Below are 22827 nucleotides of genomic sequence, written 5' to 3'. Positions count from 1 at the left end.
AGTTCAAATCCTGCCTCAGACACTTACTAGCTGTGTGATTCTGTGCAAGTCACTTAACCTCTGGCTGCCTCTTATCTGCAAAATGGGGATAATAATGGTGCCTACCCCCCTAGGTTGCTATGAGAACCAAAAGAGATAATGATGAGATATGATAAAGGAATGAGATAAAGGTAGAATTTGAACCCATGTCTCCGGGGACTCTAAGTCTGAGACTCTGTCCAGTGTTTTCCTGACTCTGAGGTTCTGTCCAAGGCTGTTAGATGCCTTTTTTCCTCTTTTCTAAAGCCACCCATTTCTTATCATTGTTTTCCTCCACTTTCCTCAAGAGTGAACAGGTAGATAGTTCCCGTCACAGTTTAGGAAGGAGACAAGACATGGAAAAGCCCACAAGACTGTCAGGCAAACACATAACAGAATTAAATAAGCAAAGACCACTCTGGTAGCATTCGTGTAGTTCTAAAGACACAAAGAATTGGTCGTGACAGTGAGTGGTGTGAAGGGTGATCCTAGAGGGATCTATGTGGCCAGAACTTAAAAAAAAAAAGGTTGGGTAGAGGAAAGCAGATAGAATTTAAAGCCGGGAAAATATTTTAAATAGTGGAAAGAGAAGCTGAATAATTTTCAAAGGATAGGAAGCAGAATTTCCTGGTAGAAACAGAAAGTTCAAGCCACAAGAGTCTTGCTCTGCCCTTGATCCTGAGTAGCAAGCAATCCTTTATCCCTGCTCAGTCTCTGCCTTGGAAATTCAGGTCATGATCATATCAAACCACCTTCCACCAGCCCCACCCCGAGCCAACTCTGACACCCTTTGATTGCTGATGGTGTCACCATCCTCACAGTGATCAAGCTCAAAACTCAACAGTTTCTGATTCCGCATTTGCTTTTACTCCTGTCCAAGCAGGCGCCAAGTCCAACATGAATTCCAACTTCATGATGTTCCTTGAGTTAGCTTTTTCTTTTCCACCATCCTTGCTACCACCCTTGCTAATGCACCCTGTTCATGGCGAACAGACCAATTCTCCCTCAACATTGTTTTGCTCCCGTTAGCTATCCTCTGCTCAAAAACCTTCAATGTCTCCCCAGTACCTCTAGGATAAAGCCCAAACAAATTCCATAGCCAGCCATTCAGGTCCTTTCACAGTTTGGCTCCCATTTCCCTCTCCAGCCTAATCTCTCATTTCTCTCCTTCACAAATCTCTCCACCCCAGCTAGAATGGTCTATTCCTTGTACCACTTAATTGTCTTTGATGCTTTGTCGGAGCACCTTTGAATATACTTATCTTCTTATGTATCTGTCCTATTCCCCGGATGATATGCAAACCCCTCCTGGGCACAACATTATACTTTGGTTCTCCCAGAATCTATGCAAAGTAGGTGGGACACAAACATTAGAGGATGGAGATAATGAGGTTTTAGCTGACAAGTTACGCAGCTGTGATATCTGTGCCCCCTCCCCCTTCTCCTAGGTGATTTCCTTGATTTTGGGAACTCCCCAGGAATCTCCCTCTACCAATAAAGACCAACACCTTCTCTGTAACTTCTTGTCTCAGAAAGTTGCCTGGCACTGACAAGTTATATGATTTGCCCAGAGTCACACAGACAGTCCCACCTCTGACATATACTGGCTATGTGACCCTGGCCAAGTCACTTAATCTCTTGGTACTTTAGGCAATTCTCTAAGACTAGAAGTTGGAGGAGGTGCCTACTTGCACTGGTAGAGAGTTTCCTCACCCAGGAGTTTCTTCTAACAATGAAATTACAGGTCTTGTCCCATATAACCAGAATGTGTTTGAGGGGGAACCTGAAACTCAAGGCTTCCCAACTCTAGGGCCATCTCTCTATCCTCTCTATCTAAGGGATTGTAAAAGACTTTGGAACGGATGCTGCCTTGATGTACATGATAACTGGAGGCAAGGCATTCTTCCCAAGCGTGTCCAAGTCACAACATTGTTCCTGGTTTATACCTGTGGATATGTTGAAGGATGAGGAGAAAGTTAACCTCTATGCCCCTCCAACTCCACTCCACAGGTTACCAGAATCTGGGGACCTTGGTACCCCCAACCTGCCAAAACATTGTGTTCCCTACTTCAGCATGTGTCTACCTTTCCACTTTCCAAAGACTATATAAGTGAAGACTTGGCATGACATTGGAATGGCATGTCCCCTTACAGAACCACACATAGGGACCTTGACGAAACCATGAGGGATAAGGATAGTATGATGCTCATTGGTCAAATCCTATTATAATAATCCCATTACAACAAAAGTTCTGGATCATAAACAGAATTTCAAGCCCAGATAATAACCCACATATTTTGCATTATGTTGAATACAACATAATAATTGAGTTTGTTATAATGAGATTTGGCATATATGATGGTACTACTTTTTATTTGTTTTGGGGCTGTTTTTTTGGGGGAGAGTGGAAGGCAGGGCAATTGGGGGTTAAGTGACTTGCACAAGGTCACACATCTAGTGAGTGTGTCAAGTGTCTGAGACCGGGTTTGAACTCAGGTCCTCCTGACTCCGGGGCTGGTGCTCTACTCACTGCACCCCCTAGCTGCCCCTGGTACTACTTTTTAAAGGATTATAAGGATAACAAGAGTTTGCATTCATAAAACGATTGAAAGTGAGACACTTACTAGCTGTATGACCCTGGGCAAGTCACTGAACCCCAGATTCCTCATCGGTAAAATGGAGATTATAATAGCACCTCCTTCCCAGGGCTGTTGTGAGGCTCAGATGAGATAATATATAGAGAGCACTTGGCAAACTTTAAAATATGTGTATACCACCATCATTATTGTTGGTATTTGGGCAGCTAGGTGGCACAGTGGATAGAGTACTGGGCCTGGAGTCAGGAAGATTCCTCAAACACTCACTAGCTGTGTCACCCTGGACGAGTCACTTACCCCTCTCTGCCTCAGTTTCCCCATCTGTAAAATCAGCTGGAAAAGGAAATGGCAAACCACCATGATATCTCTGCCAAGGAAACCCCAAAGGGGGTCAGAAAGAGTCAGACACAACCAAAAACAACTGAACAACGACAAGTTATTATTATTAAGTTTGTGCTATACTTCATATATATTATCTCATTTGCTCCTCACAACAACTCTACAAGGTTGTGACTATTATAATTCCATTTTATAGATTAGGAAATTCAGACCGAGAAGGGTGGAAAATAAATAGGCCCAGGGTCTCATGCCTAGTGAGTGCCTAAGGTAGGATGTGAACTCAGGTCTTACTGATTCCAAGTCTGGTGCCCCATCCGCTGTCTCATAGGAACATAGAGATAGAAGGGACCTTAGAGGATATCTCATCCACACATTTTTATTTTTACAGATGAGGAAAGCAAAGACTAGAAAGGTTAAGTGACTTGTCAAAAGACATACAAGAAGGAAGCTGCAAAGCCAGGATTCAAACCCCAGCTCCCTCCCACTGTAAACCCGGCCCATCTCCACTCTGTGCTGTTTTCCCAGCTCCCAGGGCAGAATCCCTCATTAGATTTTACATGGATTCCAGACTCTAATCCAGTGAGAAAAATCACAGTATCATAGCTTTGGAGTCAGAAGGGTCTTTAAGGACTATCTAGTCCAACTACATTTTAGAGATGAGGAAACTGAGGCACAGGGAGATTAAGTGACTTGGCCAAAATCACAGGTAGTAAATGGTGGAATCAGGATGCTCCTGGCTGTCTACAAAAATAGGCAAGCCAGAGAAGTGTACCCAGCTTCGTTTGCTGAAGCATAATTAACAAGGGCACTGACTGAAGCTAAGACAGTTATCCAAGCAGATGCTAACCAGAAATGGTTTGTCTCTCTCCTCTTCTCCACTCAACAGAGACGACGGAGAAGGGGCCTGGTGGTCACGTCATCAGAAACAATTCTATTCGATGCAGCCCTAACTGGCTGTGTGACCTTAGATGAATCATTCCATTACTTGTGAACTCTTTGAGGGCACGGATTCTCTTCTGCCTCTTTGACTATTCCCAGCACTTAGCACAGTGCCTGGCACATAGTAGGCACTTAATAAATGTTTATTGACTGACTATTCATTGACTTCACTTTTCTAGGCCTCATAAGTGAAGCATGGTGGTTAGATTAGATAACTGATAAGTTCTATTCTGGTTCTGAAATGACTCTATGAGCCTATGAGGTAGATATCTTAAGTGACGTACTCTGTCTATTAGGGCCCATTCATCTGTCCAGCTCCTATAGACACATAAAATGGTAGGCCAGGATCCAGGCTAGCGGTTCTTAACTTTTCTAGATCACAGACCCTGCTGGCAGTCTGGTGAAGCCTATGACTTCTTCTCAGAATGTTGTTTTCAAGTGTGTAAAGTAAAATCCTATGGATTTCAAAGGAAATGAAATATGTAGAAATGCAGTTATCAAAAAATTTTAAAAACGATTTCATAGACTCCAGGTTAAGAAACTCTGAGCTAATCCAAGGTTCTCATTTGAGTGATGAGAACACAGGGACCCAGAAAGATGATACAGCTTGCCCAAGGTCTGCTCTAAATTGGTCTGTCTCTATCTCTTTTCCCTGCCCCTCACCAGCTTGCACTGACTCAGCCTCCCCTCACCCCCACCTTTTTAGGCCCACTCCTAAGAAAGGCTCTTCCATGATCTGTGATTTCTAGCAGGGTCCATCACATTCAAAGCAGACTTGGAATCAGTAAGACAATTTAGGTATTTTCTGGATTAGGCCTGTTTTAAATGGGATAAAATTTCACTTTGCTCTTAAAAGTAATTAGAAGAGCTTGGGTCTGGTCAGTAAGATGACTTTTCAATGGTTTTAGGCAGTGCGGAGTTTAAGCAAATTCACTTCCAAAAAGAGGCGTACCGTGTGCAAAGCATTGTGCTAGGAACTGAGGAAAACACAAAATTTACATATGACGTGGACACTGCCATCAAGGAATTTTTTTGTCTAGCCCCAGATCAGCTAGGTTCACTTGGATGATGCACTCTACTCATCCCATGCCTCAGTTTTCCTAGGGCTAATGCAGCTAAAACGGGTGTCACATTGTGCAGATATGGGTGACTTCACCTGATGGAAAGATGTGACTGTCGCTCTTTGGAGATAACAGAGTGGCCAGTGCCAAGGCAGGAGGGAAGATTTGGCTTGGCACCGATAAGAATGGCTTTCCAATGATAAGGACTATTAGGTCTCCAGAATGGGCAACTGAGGAAGGCTGTAGCATCCACTCACTGATCCCCTAGAATATGTCTAGGCTTTGGGAGAAGCAAGGGTGTGTGGAAGCAGGGGGGTAAATAAGAAGGTCTCTGGAGGGTCCTGCCAATCTAGGCATACCAAAGTAAAGAAGCAACCGAGTCAGTATTATCAATAGTGTCTGAAAAATAAACTATTCTTCTCTCCAACACTTGGAGCATCTGGATCCCAAGTCCCCACTCAAAGCATCTGGATCTTAAGTCCCCACTCAAAGCATCTGGATCCCAAGTCCCCAGCTGCATCACAATTTGTGGTTTGAGGAACAGAGTAAGGAAAGGAAATCCAGCATAGAGCTGGGCACGGCGGCTTCTCTCGTTCAATGCCCCATTCCCAGTTTTTAATAGGTAAGGAGGAATGGTGAAAGGTAACGGAGGGACAGAGAGAGAATGGAGGTAGCTGGAGTCAGAGTGTGATCACGGAACAAGGAAGAAACGCATGTAGTGAAGGGAATTTTCTATTTCTTAGCCTTTACCAGGACCCAGGGCCAGTTTCTCATGTGGCTACCCCTCCCTTGTGCTCCTTATCCAACCAACTGATAGAGAAGAATGTGACTCTCCCCATTCCCCACTGCCAGGAACAGCCCAGCCCCAGCACCAGCCCCAGCCCCAGGATTGTTATTGTAGGACCCTAGAGGTCTGTTCCTCTGACAACCACCAGAGTGGGGTGCTGGGAGTCCTGTTTGTCTCACTTCTCTCTTTCTCTCCCAGGTTCCCGGTACAAATTGAAGGTCTGGTGACACCATCTCTCCCACCTCCTTCCACCATTTCAGGTGTAAAGAACATAATACGAGAGTCCTCCTCCCTCTCCCCCCCTCCTCACACACCAGAAGGGGACAGATGGCAAGATACCCACACAGCCCCACTGCCTTTCCCCCACCATTCAAGAATGTGAAATACCAGCAAACAAATGTCTCATCCAAATTAGGAAGCAAGCAGCGCTGGCTGCTTCTGTGTGTGCCGTAGGAGTGTTTTGGATTTTCTTCTACTCATTCACCCCTACCCAAACCCACAATACCACAAACACACAAGGACCTGCGCAGGCATTGCCTCCACCAGTCTCCTCTGTCTCCCCCACCTCCGGAGCCCACAGTGTTACGGCCTAAGCTGCCATTAACTGAAACACACAACTCTGCCATACAACAACACCCTCTCCTGCTCCCCAATGGCCACTACTGCCTCACTCCGCTATGTTATCTCCCAAACCTATAATACCCTAAACACTTAAGCTAACAACACAGTCCTTATCCAGAGCATCAGTCAATAGGTCTGGAGGGTAGGATGCAGAGCATGTCTACTCTGTGGTGACCACAGGGATTGATGGGAGGAGAACCTGCCAATCACACTGTGAGCACAGTGCCAGAGCCGGGGACATCCCGCCATCCTCCCCGCCCTCAGCACAACAAAACACGTGCCAGGGTTCCTTAGAGGTGATCTCTTCTGTTTGTATTTTTCCAGGGGTAGAGGGGCACAGCAATACTTCTCCAAAAACTCTTCCTGGTGCTCCTAGCAACATGGAGATTACTCAGTCTGCATTCTGCAGTTAACTTACCCTAAAGCAATGACCCATAGGCCAAAGTTTTCTTAGGGCACACAGAATAAGCTGAGATTTGCCCTCTAGGTAACCTGCTCCTCCATCCTCCCCACCACAGCCCAATTTACCTTCCTGGGCAAGGATGATGAACTTGGTGGTCTTGAGGGTCTTGCCATTCAGTGTCCAAGTAACGGTGGCTGGGGGCTCAGATACAACCTGGCACTGAAGGAGAAGTTTTTTACCCTCTGCCACACGTAGGTCCTGGAGTTTCTCTGTGAAGCTTGGGGGACTCCCTTTTCTTTCTGCAATCTTATCACTGTCTAGAGCTCCCGTACAGGCCCCTTTGCAGTTCACATCATTGACGACCTCATTCTTAAGCTCTTCTTTCCCTGCTTGTTTTGGGGGTTCCACTGGCTGGGAATTCCCCACAGGTTTCTTGGTTTCAGCTGGGGTGGCATTCCCAATGGATCTTTGGGTGTTGGCTAATTTGGCATCCCCAAAAGGCTTCTGGGCTTCAGCTAACTTGGCATTCCCTATCAGCCTGGTGTTCTCAACCAGCTTGGCATTCTCCCCTGCTTTGGCATTCAGGGATTCGGTGTTGGCACTACCATTCTCTGCAGGTAACTTCTTTTTGTTGCCAAGCACAGAACGAAAATCTGGGGTAGCTGGCTTGGGAAGTGCTGCCTTCTCCAGTACAGGGGCCTTAGGACCCCCCTTCTTGGCTAACACAGAGCGGAAGTCAACCTGCTGGGGGCTATGCACCTTTCTCTCCTCCTCTGATAATGTTTTTGGCTTCACTTGCCGCTGCAAGTTGGCGCGGAAATCCATCTGCTCGGCTGGGATCTCCTTCAGCTCTTCTTCTGATAGAGTCTTGGTGCACACCTTCTTCCCTAGGAGGTCTCGGAAGTCTAGCTGCTCCACTTCCTGCTGTCGAAGTCGGTCCTCTGTGTGCTCCCGGGTCTCCACTCGCCTCTTCAGCACCCCCCGCACGTCCTCACCCTCCTCGTCAGGTCTCCAGCTCAGCCTGCTCCCCAGGCCCAGGGGTCTTACTGTTCCATGATGGCCACCACCACTGCCAAGGCCTCCTCCTCCTCCGGCAAGTCCTTCACAGCTGGCAGGCTCCTTCCTCCTACAACCAATGAAGGGAAAAAAGAAAAGTAGCAGGAGGAAAAGGGGCTGGTTAAAAAAAAAAAAACAACAAAACGTCAGGGGAGAGCAAATCCCTGAGGGCGGGAGGGGGGAAGAGAAGAGGGATGGGGCCGGCCTGGCTGTGTTTATAGAAGGGAACGTTGGTGAGAGGAACTAGCCTGCCTATTGCTTTATTGCATCGGTAATGACTTCAGTAACCATATAAGGGTGTGTGCAAAAAAAAAATATTCACCCCCCTTCACCCTCCCTTATTCCCTTTTCCAATCTCTCCTTCTCTGTTCCAGCAGCTTCAGCTGGAAGATGCAAGCAATCTGTAGGGCCACATCTAAGGGGACTGGGTTGAGTGGCTGCCAAGGCAGGGTCTGGGAGGGCAGCAGTGAGAACCAGAGACCAGTAAAGGAGAAGAGAAAACCTGACCCTGGCCAGTTCCCAGGGAGTAATGCTTACAGTCCAATGGGGATGGCCTCTCCCAGGGCCCCAGAAGGGCCCTCTCGAAGCATCAGGGACACCTGGCAGCTGCACTCGCCCACTCGGTTCCTGAAGATTTCAAAGCACATCCTTAGGTTAAAGAGTTTCTGGCCTCCAGGCCTCCCCCTTCCCTAGGTTGTGTGTGGGGTACGACACGTGAATTCTCTCTCCCAGGCTCCCCTGAGAAGTTGTAAAAAATGGTTGGGGAAATTGGAGGATTAACTTGTGGGAAGTGGTGTTTTGGAAGGCTAATGGGCTCCAGAACTACTTCAAGATATGCCCCATACTTCTCCAAAATCCAGAGATAAACCTGATTGCCATTTTGTCATCCCAAACTTTTTCTACCCCACATCCTTAATAAAGCTAACTCTTTCAGATATCTTGGATCAAAAGGAGTCTAGATGAAGAAAGGGAGGAGTTTGGGGTAGAGAACTGACCCCCCCCCACCTCTTTCTCCTTTTCCTCATTACACACATTCTTCTAATTCAGTCAGCTCTCAAAGCCTATGCATTATCCCCAGAGCCCCCAGTTTCATAAACAGACACAGCCTCTGATGGAAAAGAAGATGAAGAAAGAAAATTCAACTCCTGAACCCTTCTTTCGGCAAAAGCATGAATGTTAGAGGTGGAGAGGACCTTTATGAATCAAAATCTCCAGTTTTCAGCTGAGGAAACCGAGACCAAGATTGGCCCAAAGTTGTATAATGACTTAGGGGCAGATGGGACCAGAACCAAGCTGTCTGATTCCCTGTCTAGTTCTCTTAGCATGCAGAAAAAAGGATGAGAAAGAGAGAATTCTGACTAGATGATTCAGTCCTTCTGGCTAGCTCTTTACTCTGAATGCCCCCATGTTTTTTTTTATTGCAGAGAATTCAGTTCCTCACTGTCTCCCACCACATCCAATGCTTTCCCAACTTATGAAGTTAAACACTTCCTCCATCTCCTATCCACCGGCTACTCAACCATCACTTTAAGTCAACAGCTTTTATTCTTTTTTCTACAGAGGATATTTTCTCCATGCTCCCTTTCAATGACAACCACTAGAGATGGGTATACCCCATGCCCCAGATGGAGATATTGTCTTTCTGTGGTACCTGTGGGTAGCTCTGTCTCCTATTCCCAAAAGCAGGGAGGAAGGGTGAGGAAGCCAGTGCGGGTGGTAGGGGGAGAGGCAGAGGAGCGGACCAGCATTATGCCAAATTACACCACTATACCAAAACCAGGTGTTCATTAGTAGTAGGCTCCTGTTAATAAGTTCTCTGCCTTTCTCCCCAGAGCTTTGCTAGCTGATAGGGTCTCTAAGTCCTGACCAGCCAAAAGACTCTGTGGAGTGACTGGTAAGGGGGATGGGGATGATGCAGAGATATGACTGAGAGCATCATTAAGACCTCACAGGAGAAGTAAGTGAGCATATACTGCACAGGCAGACACACATTTGATCTGTTTGTAAACCCACCTTTCAATATACATGTTTGTCAGGGTCTATTTGTAACAGGTGTATATTTTCAGAATGCGTTTAGGCATGTGGGTACATCGGTAAATGCAGACGTATCCCTCACTGCTGTCTTCTCATTTGAGATTCTTTCCTTCTGACAGTTTGTCAGGAGGTAAGCATTTATTAAGTACTTAAGAGCTGGGGATACAGGACAGTGAGATTTAGGGAAAGGGGAAACACTGAAGGAGTTGGGTAGCCATAACCCACCCAGCTCATAAGGCAGGATCCTCAGTATTTGAGACAGGCCTAACTCTTCATATTGTGTGGCCAGAGAGGGGAAATTCTGAGGGGCTTAAGATTTCAGAGCAAATCTGTAGCAGAACACCAATCCAGAAACTTTTTAAGGTCCCTAGGCTCCAGACTCTTAGAGGACAGATTAAATGCACTTCATCAAGGATTGGCAAACTCTGAGACGACTTTCTACGGTCCCCAAGTGGTTGCCATCACCAAAGCCCTGAAGAGCAGGTGAAGTGTTTTATGTCCTCTCACCTGCCTTTCTTCTTACCCCTTTACCCTCATCCCTCAGATATCCAGTATCCTAGCCCTGACCTTCTGAAGTAACTCACCCACCTCTTCTGAGGATAGTGGGGGAGGGGGCATCCTGGTTTATTAACAATTTATGAACCACTCATACATAGGAATGGCATTATTATACTGCCCCACTGCTACCACAACCCCTATCCCCATCATCACCACCCAGGAGACTTCTGTCTTCAGAAGCTCTGCTCAGCCCCACCCTTACTGCTAGAACTGCCAGTGCCAGAGCCATCCTATCTCATGATGCCAACCTCTACCCAGCTCTCTTGTTCTCACTCGGTCACCACAAAGGTCAGGAGTCTTTCCTGGGCTACAGTCAAGGGGGTGTTGGGAAGATCAGACAATTGGAGAGCCGAATTTCAGGATAAGCCTATTTTAGCACAGGATAGCTGGGAGAGGGGTGCTCAAGTTTAGGGGGAACCCAGGCCACAAAAGGACTAGAAGGAGCTCATTAGGACTCAAATCTTGGGGCTCTTCCCTCCCCCACAGGCTTTGTGGGGCTGTTCAGGGCTTTTATTAATATACTATTTCAATTACTAGCACTCAATCCAACCACTCAACCAACATTTAAGGGCCTGCTATAAGAAATGGTGCGGGCAATATACTGAGCCAATTAACCTTGCCTTGGACATCTCCCTACTGGCTGTGGGACTCTGGGCAAAACACTTAACTTCTCAGTTATCCAGGCAATTTTCTAACACTAAGTTACAGAGAAGGTGCTGACCTGCATCGGGAGAAGGAGGTTTGTTCTTTTTTTAAGTTCAATTTGATTCTTTTTCAATGAATAAAACATCCGTTTTTGCTCCCTCCCACATCCACCCTCACCCCCACTGAAAAACAAAACTCTTACAACAAAAAACACAGCCAGGCAAAAACATTCCTGCATTTGGCCATGACCAAAAAGCAAATGTCTCATTCTGTACTGTGGCGAGTTTCTTCATTTAGGAAATTCTCTACACCTGTGGTGTCCAACTTTAGTGGGGAGCCATGAAAGTGTACCAGAGAATCCCTGCAGGTGGCATATTGACCACACATGTTTATATATTTACTCTAAAAACATTAATACCTCTACATGTTAAAATCGTATAGGAGCTACATTTTAGTCTGGCTCTTGAGCACTCTGGAGGGTTGTGGGCCACATGCCTAGTCTCTGATCCCTCTACTCTACTCTAACGAACTTACAGATCTAGTCCTTATCCCTACCAAGTGCTAGATGGGGGCGGGGGTGGCATACAAAGCTATCCCTGGCCTTCAAGGAGAATTTCGATTATTTAATGGATTAATGTCCCACTAACATCCTCCTCCTGATGCCTCAGCATGGATTGAAAGTGACCCTGAGCTCTGGAAGGTCCAAGAGAAGGCAAATGCTATTGTAAAACACAAACAGGTTGAGTATGGGCCTGGCAAGAGGGTGCCTGACACTTGAGGGCCAGCCTGGTCAAATCTGGAAAGGCATGTCATCAGAAGGCTGACCACCAGTAGATGATTTTTTTTCCTAGCCACAGCGACTCATGACGATGACCAGCTAAGACACGCAGGGGGTTTCAATCTGCCTGGATCAGAGAACACCCACACGGTTCCAAGCCCTGATCCTCAAAGTACTGAAGCAAGTATGGATAAAAGAACGTTTTGTAGCCCAAGGGATACAGGGTCCAAGGGATGCTATTTATAACATCATTCCTAAGGGAAAACTCACTCTGAGTTCCCAAAAGCTGACTAATGAATGGGAGGAACACAATGTATTAGTAAGCCTGGGATTGCTTTTATATGAATAAGGTGTGAATTACTGATAAGCTTAACCTTTTAAAATATGCGTTTTAAAAAAAGGAGGTAGGTAACCTAAAGGAATCTCTAATAAGCAGAATGCGAAATTTTATTGTTGTTCAGTCATGTAGGACTCTTGGTGACCCCAGTTGGGGTTTTCTTGGCAAAGATACTGAAGTAGTTTGTCATTTCCTTCTCCAGCTCATTTTACAGATGAGGAAACTGAGGCAAACAGGACTAAGGGACTTGCCCAGGGTCACATAGCTAATAAACTAGCTCAAGATGAGCCTTCCTGATTCTAGGCCCAGCACTCTAACCACTGCACCACCTAGCTGCCCCTATAAGGCAGCATAGTAAAGTACAGTTACAGTTGTGTCAAAGACAAGTAGAAAGTGAATCCCTGGAGCCACATATTGACTTAGGAAACCCCAAATTAACATTGTCTATGTTGTGTTGTATTTTTTATTTATTTGGATAAATGTTCCTAATTACATTTTAATCTGGGTGGGGTGGGGTGGGGTGGGGAGTTTTGCCCCTGGGACCTCAAGTTTGACACCTTCAGTGTAGTAGATAGAGTGCTAAGCCAGGAGGGCCTGGATTCAAAATCTACCAGGCAGTGTGATCCTTCTAAAAACACTTACTCTCTCCTGGGCTCAGCTTCCATATCTGTAAAATAAGGAGATTAGACTCAAAAACCTCTAAGGACCCCATTAGATGAGGGCAGGAACTGTCTTTTCTCTTTCCTCGAATCCCTAGTACTTACCATTAAGGATATAAGCCTATTTAATAATGTTTGTTTACTAACTGATTGACTCACAATAACCTCTGGAAGTAAGTGACATTATTATCCCCATTTCAGAGATGAAGAAATTGAAGCTGAAAGGGGTTAAGGGACTTACCCAAGGTCACAGAGCTAGGAAGCTCCAGAGGAGGATTTAAACCTGACTTCCAGTATCTACTACACTAGGTTGCCTCTCAGTAATAATACTTGTACCACCTACCTCACAGAGTTGTATAAAAAAGCACTTTCTAAATCATAAAACACTGTATAAGTTAGGGCTCTCAGCAATCACAGGGGAAACTGTACACCATAGCTGAAAAAGAGAAGGCTTAAAGCCAAGAAGATCAGGGCTCAAGTCCTACCTCTGATACTCGCTGTGTGAGCCTAGGGAAGTTACTCAACCTCTCAATACCTTAGGCCATGTTCTAAGACTATAAAGTGCTGACCTGCGTTGGCAAAGGGAGGCTTCTCACCTGGGAGTTACCAATGAAATCACCCTAACTAAAAAGCCCATGTCCAAAGCAAGTGGAGTTAAGTGTGTGACCAATCACTCTGCTCTGGAATGAACAGTATGGGCAAATCTATTTTTAAAATGGAAATTTATTGGCAAGGGTCAATCCCTCAAATATCTCAGCTGGACTATGGATATGTCTTTTTTGACCTGACCACAGTAAGCACTTACAAACCAGGTACAGAAGGAAAATGTGGGGGGAAGAAATATATGTGTGTGTATATATATATATATATATATATATATATATATATAGACTGTCATGCCCTCCTAGCTGGAGCAGAGGTGTGGGGAAGGGGATGGATGGGTTCCATGACTCTCACCCTATTGTACATGTCTCCTTCCCCCCTTCATCTCTATCCTCAGCTCCGCTTCCTAGGCCAGCTAGACACCTTGAAAGGCATTCTGTCCCAGCTCAGTGTCTGACTGATCACTACTAGCAAGAACAAAGCCTAAGTGGAAAACAATGTTTGTGCCAGGGCCTGGCACTCATCCCCCGGGAGAACTTTCCACTGACTCGTTTCTGCTCTGTTTGGGCTGTAGCCAGGGCTGGGATAAATGGGCTTTTGAATGGATAAAGAGGTAGATTTTTTAGGGGGAAAGAAAATAGAAGCAGGGGCAATCTGGGTCAGGACAATGCAGCAAGGGCCCTGACTTCCCAGGGTACCAAATGCAAACTCTCCACAATGAGCCTTGGCTTGTTTTGGGCCTGCCTATTTGACTCTATACCAAACCATCTACTCTGGGTTAGCAATCTTTCTGTAAACGCTTGTTTTTGTTCCACCATTATGTACCCTTGCTCAGTCTATCCCAAAGATTATAACAATTGACCTATTCCCATATGCTAAATCACAGCCCTCTCCTTCCAAAATTTCTAACAAAAGCTCGTCTCTTCTTGGAGAAGATTCCACAACACGCGGAATGTTGGGTATGCTATCAGACACAGTGGCTGTAAGGATTGATTTTGCCAAATTGATTTTTTTCCTTTGCTTTTTAATCTTTGTTATTAGAATGAGGGTTTTCTTGAGAGGGAAGAAGTGATATATCTAGAATTGAAGATGACATAAAAATGAAAGTTATCAACTTTTTTTAAAGTCCATCCATCCCCTCTTGGAAGGGTTCATTTCAGAATGGTCATCCCAGATCGTGAGCTGCATCTTACATTAACCCACTGTATTTGTCCACTCAGGTAGATAGGTTCAACTTCAATTATCTATACCAATAAAGGTAAGCAGCAGTATGAATAATCCCCAAATTCTTATTTGGTTTTGGAATACACTACATTTTAAATTAGATTTTGTTATAATTAGGAGACAACTTTCTGATTATATGGGGCTGACACCAAAAAAAGTTTATAGGATCACAGATTTGGAGCTGGTAATGACCTTAGAGATAAATTGGAAACTGAGGTTTGGAGGGGGTATTTACTGAGGAGGTAGATGAATTATCCAAAAACAGAAAACACATATTGAAGTATTGAATTCATCATTTCCAATGGCCCTGTTGATCAATTTTTGCAAAAATAGCAATTGCTCTCATAAAAGGAGTCAACAGCCTCCTCCCTTTGATGGAAGCCCAAATGGGACAGTACTATGTCACTGAGATTGTTCGGGATAGGGGGAGGTTGTCCCATGAGGGATGAGGAGGAATGGCTTGTCTCTCTAAAGCAAGGATTCTTAATGTGGAGTCCACAGATAAGATTTTAGGAGGTCTCTGAACTTTTTTATATTTTGATATTATATTTATATATTAAATATCTTTATATTTATATTTTGATTTTATATTTATATATATTTTGATATACTATATTATAAATATATATTTATATTTTTATATTTTGATGTCAGTACTCTAATATATTCAATTTCCTTTGTAAACCTATGTATTTTATTTTATGCATTTAAAAACCCAATTCTGAGAAGGGGTCCATAGGTTTCACCAGACTGCTAAAAGAGTCCATGACACTAAAAAAGGTTAATAATTCTTGCTCTAAGGGCTTTTATACGGGTCATTTTTGTACCCATTACACTTTCCTTAACATTCATTTTAAAAAATTTTCAGTTCTGTACACATATTTTTGAACAGAATTGTTTTTATGTTTTAGAAAAAAAAACGAAGAAGGAATTGCCAACAGAGTGATGACTTGTACTCTCAGGCTATAAAGCAGTGTTTGAGATAGATCCTGGACTTCTAGGGGACCTAGGTACCTACCATCCCCCATTATTAAAAAAGCTCCAAGGGAAGAGTTTCCATATAACCCATTCCTCCAGATTTCCCCATCCTTCTGCCCCCTTCTTGAAGACACTAAGCATAAGACTTTGAATAAAAGGGGTTTAGCTGAGGGAGAATGAAAAAGTCCAGGATAGTGGGGATCCTGAAACCGGGCCAGATGCCTAACACAAGGCATCTAACACAACCAATCTCAAGCATCCGGGGCCAGCCAGTCTGTCACCACCAACCCAGAGAGAGAGAGCAGGAGCTGAAAAAACATTTTTTCATTACTTCAGGCATATTTTTGGATCACACAGCTAGGCAGCTGAGTGGAGTCATGTAGAGTAGATGGGACCTATAGCTGGGAAGACCTGGGTTGGAATCCTATCTTAGATTATAGCTGTGTGACCCTGGTCAAGTCACTTAAACTCTCTCAGCCTCAGTTTTCTCAAGCATTAAGTGGGGATAATAATAGCCCCTACCTTCCAGGGTTCTTGTGGGGATCAAATGAGAAAATGTATGTAAAGTTCTTTGCAAACCTCAACATGCTATAGAAATGCTAGCTATTGTGAAAAAGCCAATGCAACCAAGAGACTGAGGTGGGAAGAGCAAAGAGAATGAGGCCAAGTACCCTTCTCTTCTCTCCCTTGCCTTCTCTTTCTCACCTCATTAACCCATCTCTCCTAAAGAGCAAGAGGACAAAACAAAAGGAGATATAAAACCAGAAGATAAGAGTTCTCAACCACAGGAAAATTAAAGTCCTTAGCAAAGACCTGGGACATACCACTCCGAGTCTGACACTTTCTGTCTGGGTTCAGAACTTCATAGTATTCTAGAGTGAGGGGGAGTGAGAGAATGAACAGGGGGCAGGGACAGGGACCAGGAAAGAGACTTACTTGAGCTGGATCTCATACTGGCCAGCATGAGAGGGCTGCACATTCTTCAGCACCATGGTGAACACATCTTCATTCTGCAGCACCTCTGAGTAGCCGGAGTTTTTGGTGAGCACCTGGCCATCCCGGAGCCACTGCACAGTAGGGAAGGGGTCCCCAGCAATGGCACAGGAGATCAGGACATTCTGGCCCAGGGTGGCTGTCACTGAACGAGGCTTGCTAATGAACCAGGGCTGAGTGCCATCTTGAGGCTCTGAGAATGGCCAAAGGGTGATGGTACTGAGTCAGGCATTTTGGTGGGCACTATTTTCAACTCTATCATAATTGGTGTTTTTTTTGGGGGGGGAGGGGGGAATAAAATGGATATTTGAAAACAGTACATATTTCAAAAAGTGTTTCTATCTGGACTTCACTTGTACTGTATTTCTCTTATCTATAGGTCTGCCTTCTAAATTATACCTTGTGTGTATAATTTGGAGCTTAGAGGTCATGGAGTCCAAGATAAATTGGAAACTGAGGCTTAGAGAATACAGAAAATACGCATTTTTATAGCATACATCAACATTAGATTGCAAGTTCCTTGTGGGCAGGGGCTATCTTTTGCCTCTTTTTGTATCCTCATGGCTCAGCGGAGTGCCTGGCACATAGTAGGCATTAAATAAATGTTGATTGGCTGAACTGAAGGCTAAGGGAAGTGTGGACCCATGAGCAGCAGTGCTGGCATTCAAAGGATAAAATATCCACCCACTAGATCGGGAGCTCCCTGACAGAGATAACCATATCTCTCCTCTCTCAGAGACAGCCTAGAAGTCTGCTGGAGGCAAAGGAGGGTTGACATTTAATGTGGAAAAATCATAAAATGTGAAAGTTCCATGCAGAAGATCAAAGTTTGACTCATATTGTAAAGTATGTCTAATTTATCTCTCTTATTAGACTGTAAGCTCCCTTAAGATAGGGAGGAAAAAATGGCCCAGAGTTAATTTCAAAATTCTATCATGACGAAATAGGTAGTGGTAGTTCTCTCTTTGCACCATAGTCAAATCTGACAGGCCTGCAGGGAAATAGTGGGGCAGAAAACCCTAAAGATGGGAGAGAAGATTTGCTCACCTACTTGTTCACTATTTCTCTCCTGAGGACCTCCCCCTCCCCCAATCATCGTATGGAAACCCTCCTCTTGACACAGAACCGGGCCTCACCTCGTACAGTGAGCACTGCATGGCTTCGGACATGACCAGTGCTGTTCCAAGCCTCACAGGTGTACCTGCCAGTGTCCTCAGGAAACACTTCTTGGATGAAAAGACTATACTCGTTGCCATTTTGTTCAAAGTGGAAGTCCTCTGACTCTTGGATCTCCTTCCCGTTATGAAGCCAGAGGATCTCAGGTGGTGGGTTCCCTGTACATTGAAGAGGGGCAGACAACATTATGAGAAGGGGATGGAGAGGGGTGGGGGAGAAGGGTTTTGCACAAGTATTTCTTTAAAGGAAAACATGACATCTCTCTAATTTGAAAATTACATGGAAGAGCTGAAGATTGGGGATAATTAGGTAAGAAACAGTTTCTTTAATGATGCATTAAAAGGACCAGTAACAGATTATAGTCACATAGCGTTTTGTTGTTTTTCAGTTGTGCCCAACTCTTTGCGACCTCATTTTGGGTTTTCTTGGCAAAGATACCGGAGTGGTTTGCCATTTCCTTCTCTAGCTCATTTTACAGATAAGGGAACTGAGACAAACAGTTAAGTGACTTGCTCAGAGTCACACAGTAAGTAATTGTGTGAAGCTGAATTTGAACTCAGGACGATAAGTCCTCCAGACTCCAGGGCCAGAAGTCTGTCCACCTACTACCTAAAGACTTACGAAGCACTTTTTGCCAAAAGAGCCCTACAAGACCATTAATATAAGCATCTATTAAACTAGAATTTTAACAATCTAATCTAATAAAATTTAATAAGGATAAAAGCAGAGTCAAGTCAAAAGGCATTTATTTAGTGCCTACTATGTGTCTTTGGGATCAGAAAAATCAACTGTATAAATAGAAAAAGGCAACCAGCACAATGAGAATTTGTTCTAAAAATCCTATTAAGTGGTCAGCCGGCTCTGAATGAAGACCTCCCATGAGGGGAGACCTATGACCTCCAGAAGCAGGCCTGCTTCTGAATAGTATTAACTGTTGGAAAGTATTCCCTTGAATCTGCTTCTCTGTGACCTCCTCCCACATGTTCCTATTTCTGCCCTCTAGGGACAAGCAGTACAAGTCTATACCCTCTTCCCTTTGAATCCTTGAAGATGGCTATCATGGCTGCCCCAAATCTGCTTTTCTCCAAGTTGAGTGGCTCCACTTCCTCTGAAGTACATCTCTCTAGCCTGGTTACTCTCTTTTAAATATAATGAAACTTGTCTTCATCTTTCCCAAAGTGTGCTGCCTAGAACTGAACACAGTATAGCAGAAGGGACAGAATATAGTGGAAATGATAGTTTTCTAAATGTGGTCTAACAACATTTTTATCCATTATCCATTTGGTATTCCCTGTATGAATCTTTCCTTCCTTCCTTCTTTCCTTCCTTCCTTCCTTCTTTCCTTCCTTCCCTCCTTTCTTCCTTCCTTTCTTCCTTCCTTCCTTCCTTCCTTCCTTCCTTCCTTCCTTCCTTCCTCCCTCCCTCCCTCCCTCCCTTCTTTCTTTCCTTCCTTTTTTCTCTTCCTTCCTTCCTTCCTTCCTATTTCAGGTACTATAGGAATCAAACAATGATTCAATATTGTCCGCCCAACATCATTCACAAAAAAGAGCATCTGGAAGGCCTCACCATCAAATTGTAAATTGATTTTATTAGAATGGAAGATTCTTGAGGGCAGGGACTGTTTTATCTTTATCTCTGTATCCCTAGCACCTAGCACATGGCAGATGGCCACTGAGCTCCTTTCTAGTCTTAGGTCTGTGATCCTAAGTGGCTAAGAGGCAGATTTCAGTTCTATAAGATGAAAAACCACCCTAATAATTAAAGCTGTCCACAAATGGAATAAGCTATCATGGAAAATGATGGATTCCTCCCCACTGGATGTCTTTAGGAAGGGGCTGGATGACCACTTGTTGGGGGTATTGTCAAAGACATCTGTCTTCAAGTATGGGGTTGGATTAGTTGATTGGTAAAGTGCCCCCACCAAGGGGCAGCTAGGTGGCACAATCAGGAAGACTCATCCTCATGAGTTCAAATCCAGCCTCAGACATTTACTAGCTGTGTGACCTTGGCCAAATCACTTAACCCTGTTGGCCTCAGTTTCCCCATATGTAAAATGAGCAGGGGAAGGAAATGGTAAACCTCTCCAGTGTCTTTGCCAAGAAAACCCCAAATGGGGTCACAAGGAGTCAGACACAACTCAACAACAATAAAGTGTCTTCCTACTCTGAGATACTGTGATATAGTCTTCGATTTATAGGTGAGGAAACTAATGCTCCGTGAGGTTATGTGAGCTGCCCAGGGCTAGTAAGTGTCATCAGAGTAGGGAGTGGAACCCAGGTCTTCTGGTCCTAAGACCAGTACTCTTCCTACAATTCCACAATGAGAAGTCTCTAGGGCTATCTATCATCCAGGCCTTTTGTGAAGACCAAAATGAGCGAACAGAGACCAAGAATGTTAGCATTATACAAATGTGAGCCGCTATTATTACGTGAGTATCATTTTGACTATACCGTCAGTTACCACTTTCCACTGCTTCCATTTCCCCCTAAGTGTGCCTAAAACACACTTATATCCTACTTCTCACTGCCTTAACTCATTCATTCCACTGTTTCTACTGGTTTCCAAACTGCAGAAGGAAAACCCATTAATCTTTCCCTACAAACCTGTGAGTGCCATCTAGTGCCAAAGAGGGGCACCTGCAAGAGAGAGGAAGAGGGGAAGGGGTTCTGCCTCCAGGGCAGCCTGAGGGAACGGATGGGTTGTGTAGGCTTGAAGGAGGAATTCTAATAGAAACTCTTCTCTACAATCCCAGAAGATCAAAGAAGAAATTGGATGCAAAGGAAATGGGAAACCAAAAAGAATCTCATGACTGTCAAAGTGGCCCAATGCTGGAATAGGGTAATGTCTTCAACCCTGGAGATCTTGAGGAAGGGAACACACAGCTCTCTGCCTGGGAGGGTTTGGACAGCCATTGACTTGAAAGCAAAAGAGAGGTAAAATGATTCCTTTTAATCCTTCTCAAAGCTAGAATTCTATAAACTGCATGGAAGATGATCTGTAATGTTTGCATTTTTTTGCAAGGGGCAGAGTGGGACATAGCCCTCATATGCTGGTTTTTTTGTTTTTTTGGAGGGGGAGGGCAGGGCAGCTGGGGTCAAGTGACTTGCCCAAGGTCACACAGCTAGTACATGTGCCAAGTGTCTGAGGCTGGATTTGAACTCAGGTCCTCCTGACTCCAGGGCTGGTGCTCTACTCACTGTGCCACCTAGCTGCCCCCCATAACTCTCATATGAACTCATATGAATTGAGGAATACCCAATACCGTTGATTCTCCTTTGGACCTTAGTTCTCTGCATTTCTCTGAGATTCAGACTATGCAGTAAATATTGTAGTAAGTATTATGGAGGATATGGAGGAACTTGGATTGAGGAAGACCTGAGTTCAAATCCTCCCTCAGACACTTAAGCTGTGTGACCCTATGTAAGTTATTAACCTCTCTCAGCCTCAGTTTCCATATCTATAAAAGTGGAGATAATCATAGTATCTACCTCACAGAGTCGTTGTGAGGATCAAATGAGATTTTATATGTACGTATGTACATGTATGCTTGAATATATGTATATATATCCATATATACACATAAATATATAAAATGTATTTGTGTGTGCGTTTATACACACAATTTAAAGCACTCTATAAAGTACTGCAGATTATTATTATCATCTGTATTTGTGTACGGTCCCCCTAGTCAATTATAAGGTGGGGCCTGTCTTATCTAAACATCTTTGGTGCCCTTAGAACCAAATTCTGCACAAAGATAGTGCTTGGTACATGTTTATTGAATTAATAAGGTTCATTGAATGCCACAACGGATGTCCTCAGTCTATGTAGGGAAGACAAAGTCTTACTCTGAACAGTAAGCTGCCCCAAAGTGAGCAAATACACTCTAACTACCTCTAAGGAAAAGTCTCACAAGCAGGTCATCAGTATTCCTATTCCTGTCCATGAGAAACTACAAAACCAGGGTAATGACCCTGACTCTCTCCTCCCTTCTCCCAACACAAAGGCCAGTCTGTGCATGGAATGATATATGTGTTTATAGTCCCTTACTCAACAAACAAAAATGTGGGATGTGTGCTGCTGTGTCTGTGTTTGAATACCCAAGTGAAAGTCAGCAGAAGCCAGGGATTCCTTCCTTCTCCCACCATCCAAGAATTTTTAAAAAGTATCCTGTATTTTACCTTCTCCTCCCTCTCATACTCAGAGTTAGTCTAATAATATTAGATAATGAATGGACGTGGCTGCCATTTTTGTCCTTGCTTGAGAATAATCCATGTTCTATCTCCTTTCTTTAACATTTAGATAAGAAAGATGAGATTCTTTCTCATGCTTTTCTTCTTTTTCTCCTTCCTTGTCCCTTACCCCACATCAGGAAAATTCAGAAAGTTCTTTACCTGAGTTTGTAATAAATTTTCAAAAACCATTGCAAAATATGTGCCAATTCCACTTATGTCTTTCAATTCTTTCTTTCCCAACACTTATCTTTTTCCTCTTCATCCCTTCCCCACTCCTTGCTCTCAGAGACCCCTGATTTTCATTAAAAAATTCAGCATGTCTAAATTAAAACTCAGGCACTGAATCACATGGCCAAAGAGGGATGAGGAAAATCCACTGTGTCATCTCGCTACTTAAAAAAAAAAGTCTTTCAATGTAGTGTTTTGATAGTGTAAGATTGATATTACTATCATTGGTACTAAATGGAGTGTTTATTGGGGAAAAAACACCCCGTTGTGTTAAGGGTACAGAATTTAAAGTGGACACCATTTGTATTTTTTAATCATTGTATTGCTAAGACTACACACACACACACACACACACACACACACACACGCATAATGTGTTAATTTCTTTTTAAGCAAGCAGTAGAAAGTGAAGATTCCTGGTTTCTATATACAATCCTTTTTCTGAATTCCTCTAATTGTGTGGAAATGCTATTTTGGGGGTTAAATTAGTAATTTTTTAAAATTTCCCCAAAAAATGTTGCCTAGGGATACTTTAATGCCCCCTAGATATTCAAAGAA

The 22827-nt window shown here is 44.0% G+C and overlaps 1 protein-coding gene across 2 annotated transcripts in view; it reads right to left on the bottom strand.

The window, feature by feature from the left end:
* MYLK (myosin light chain kinase) overlaps positions 1 to 22827 on the bottom strand; it is a 338535-nt gene that overhangs the window by 117557 nt on the left and 198151 nt on the right. For both annotated transcript variants that reach the window (XM_036746782.1, XM_036746783.1), the window contains exons 13-16: positions 17767 to 17964; positions 16574 to 16823; positions 8359 to 8448; positions 6891 to 7891 (exon numbers count right to left, since the gene is read on the bottom strand). In XM_036746782.1, coding sequence (XP_036602677.1) covers positions 6891 to 7891; positions 8359 to 8448; positions 16574 to 16823; positions 17767 to 17964 — 1539 coding nt within the window. The remainder of the gene's footprint in view (positions 1 to 6890; positions 7892 to 8358; positions 8449 to 16573; positions 16824 to 17766; positions 17965 to 22827) is intronic.

Source organism: Trichosurus vulpecula, chromosome 2, assembly GCF_011100635.1.
Source record: "Trichosurus vulpecula isolate mTriVul1 chromosome 2, mTriVul1.pri, whole genome shotgun sequence".
Taxonomy (NCBI): domain Eukaryota; kingdom Metazoa; phylum Chordata; class Mammalia; order Diprotodontia; family Phalangeridae; genus Trichosurus; species Trichosurus vulpecula.
Note: the sequence above shows the minus strand (reverse complement) of the source record. Positions and strands in the feature narration are given on the sequence as shown.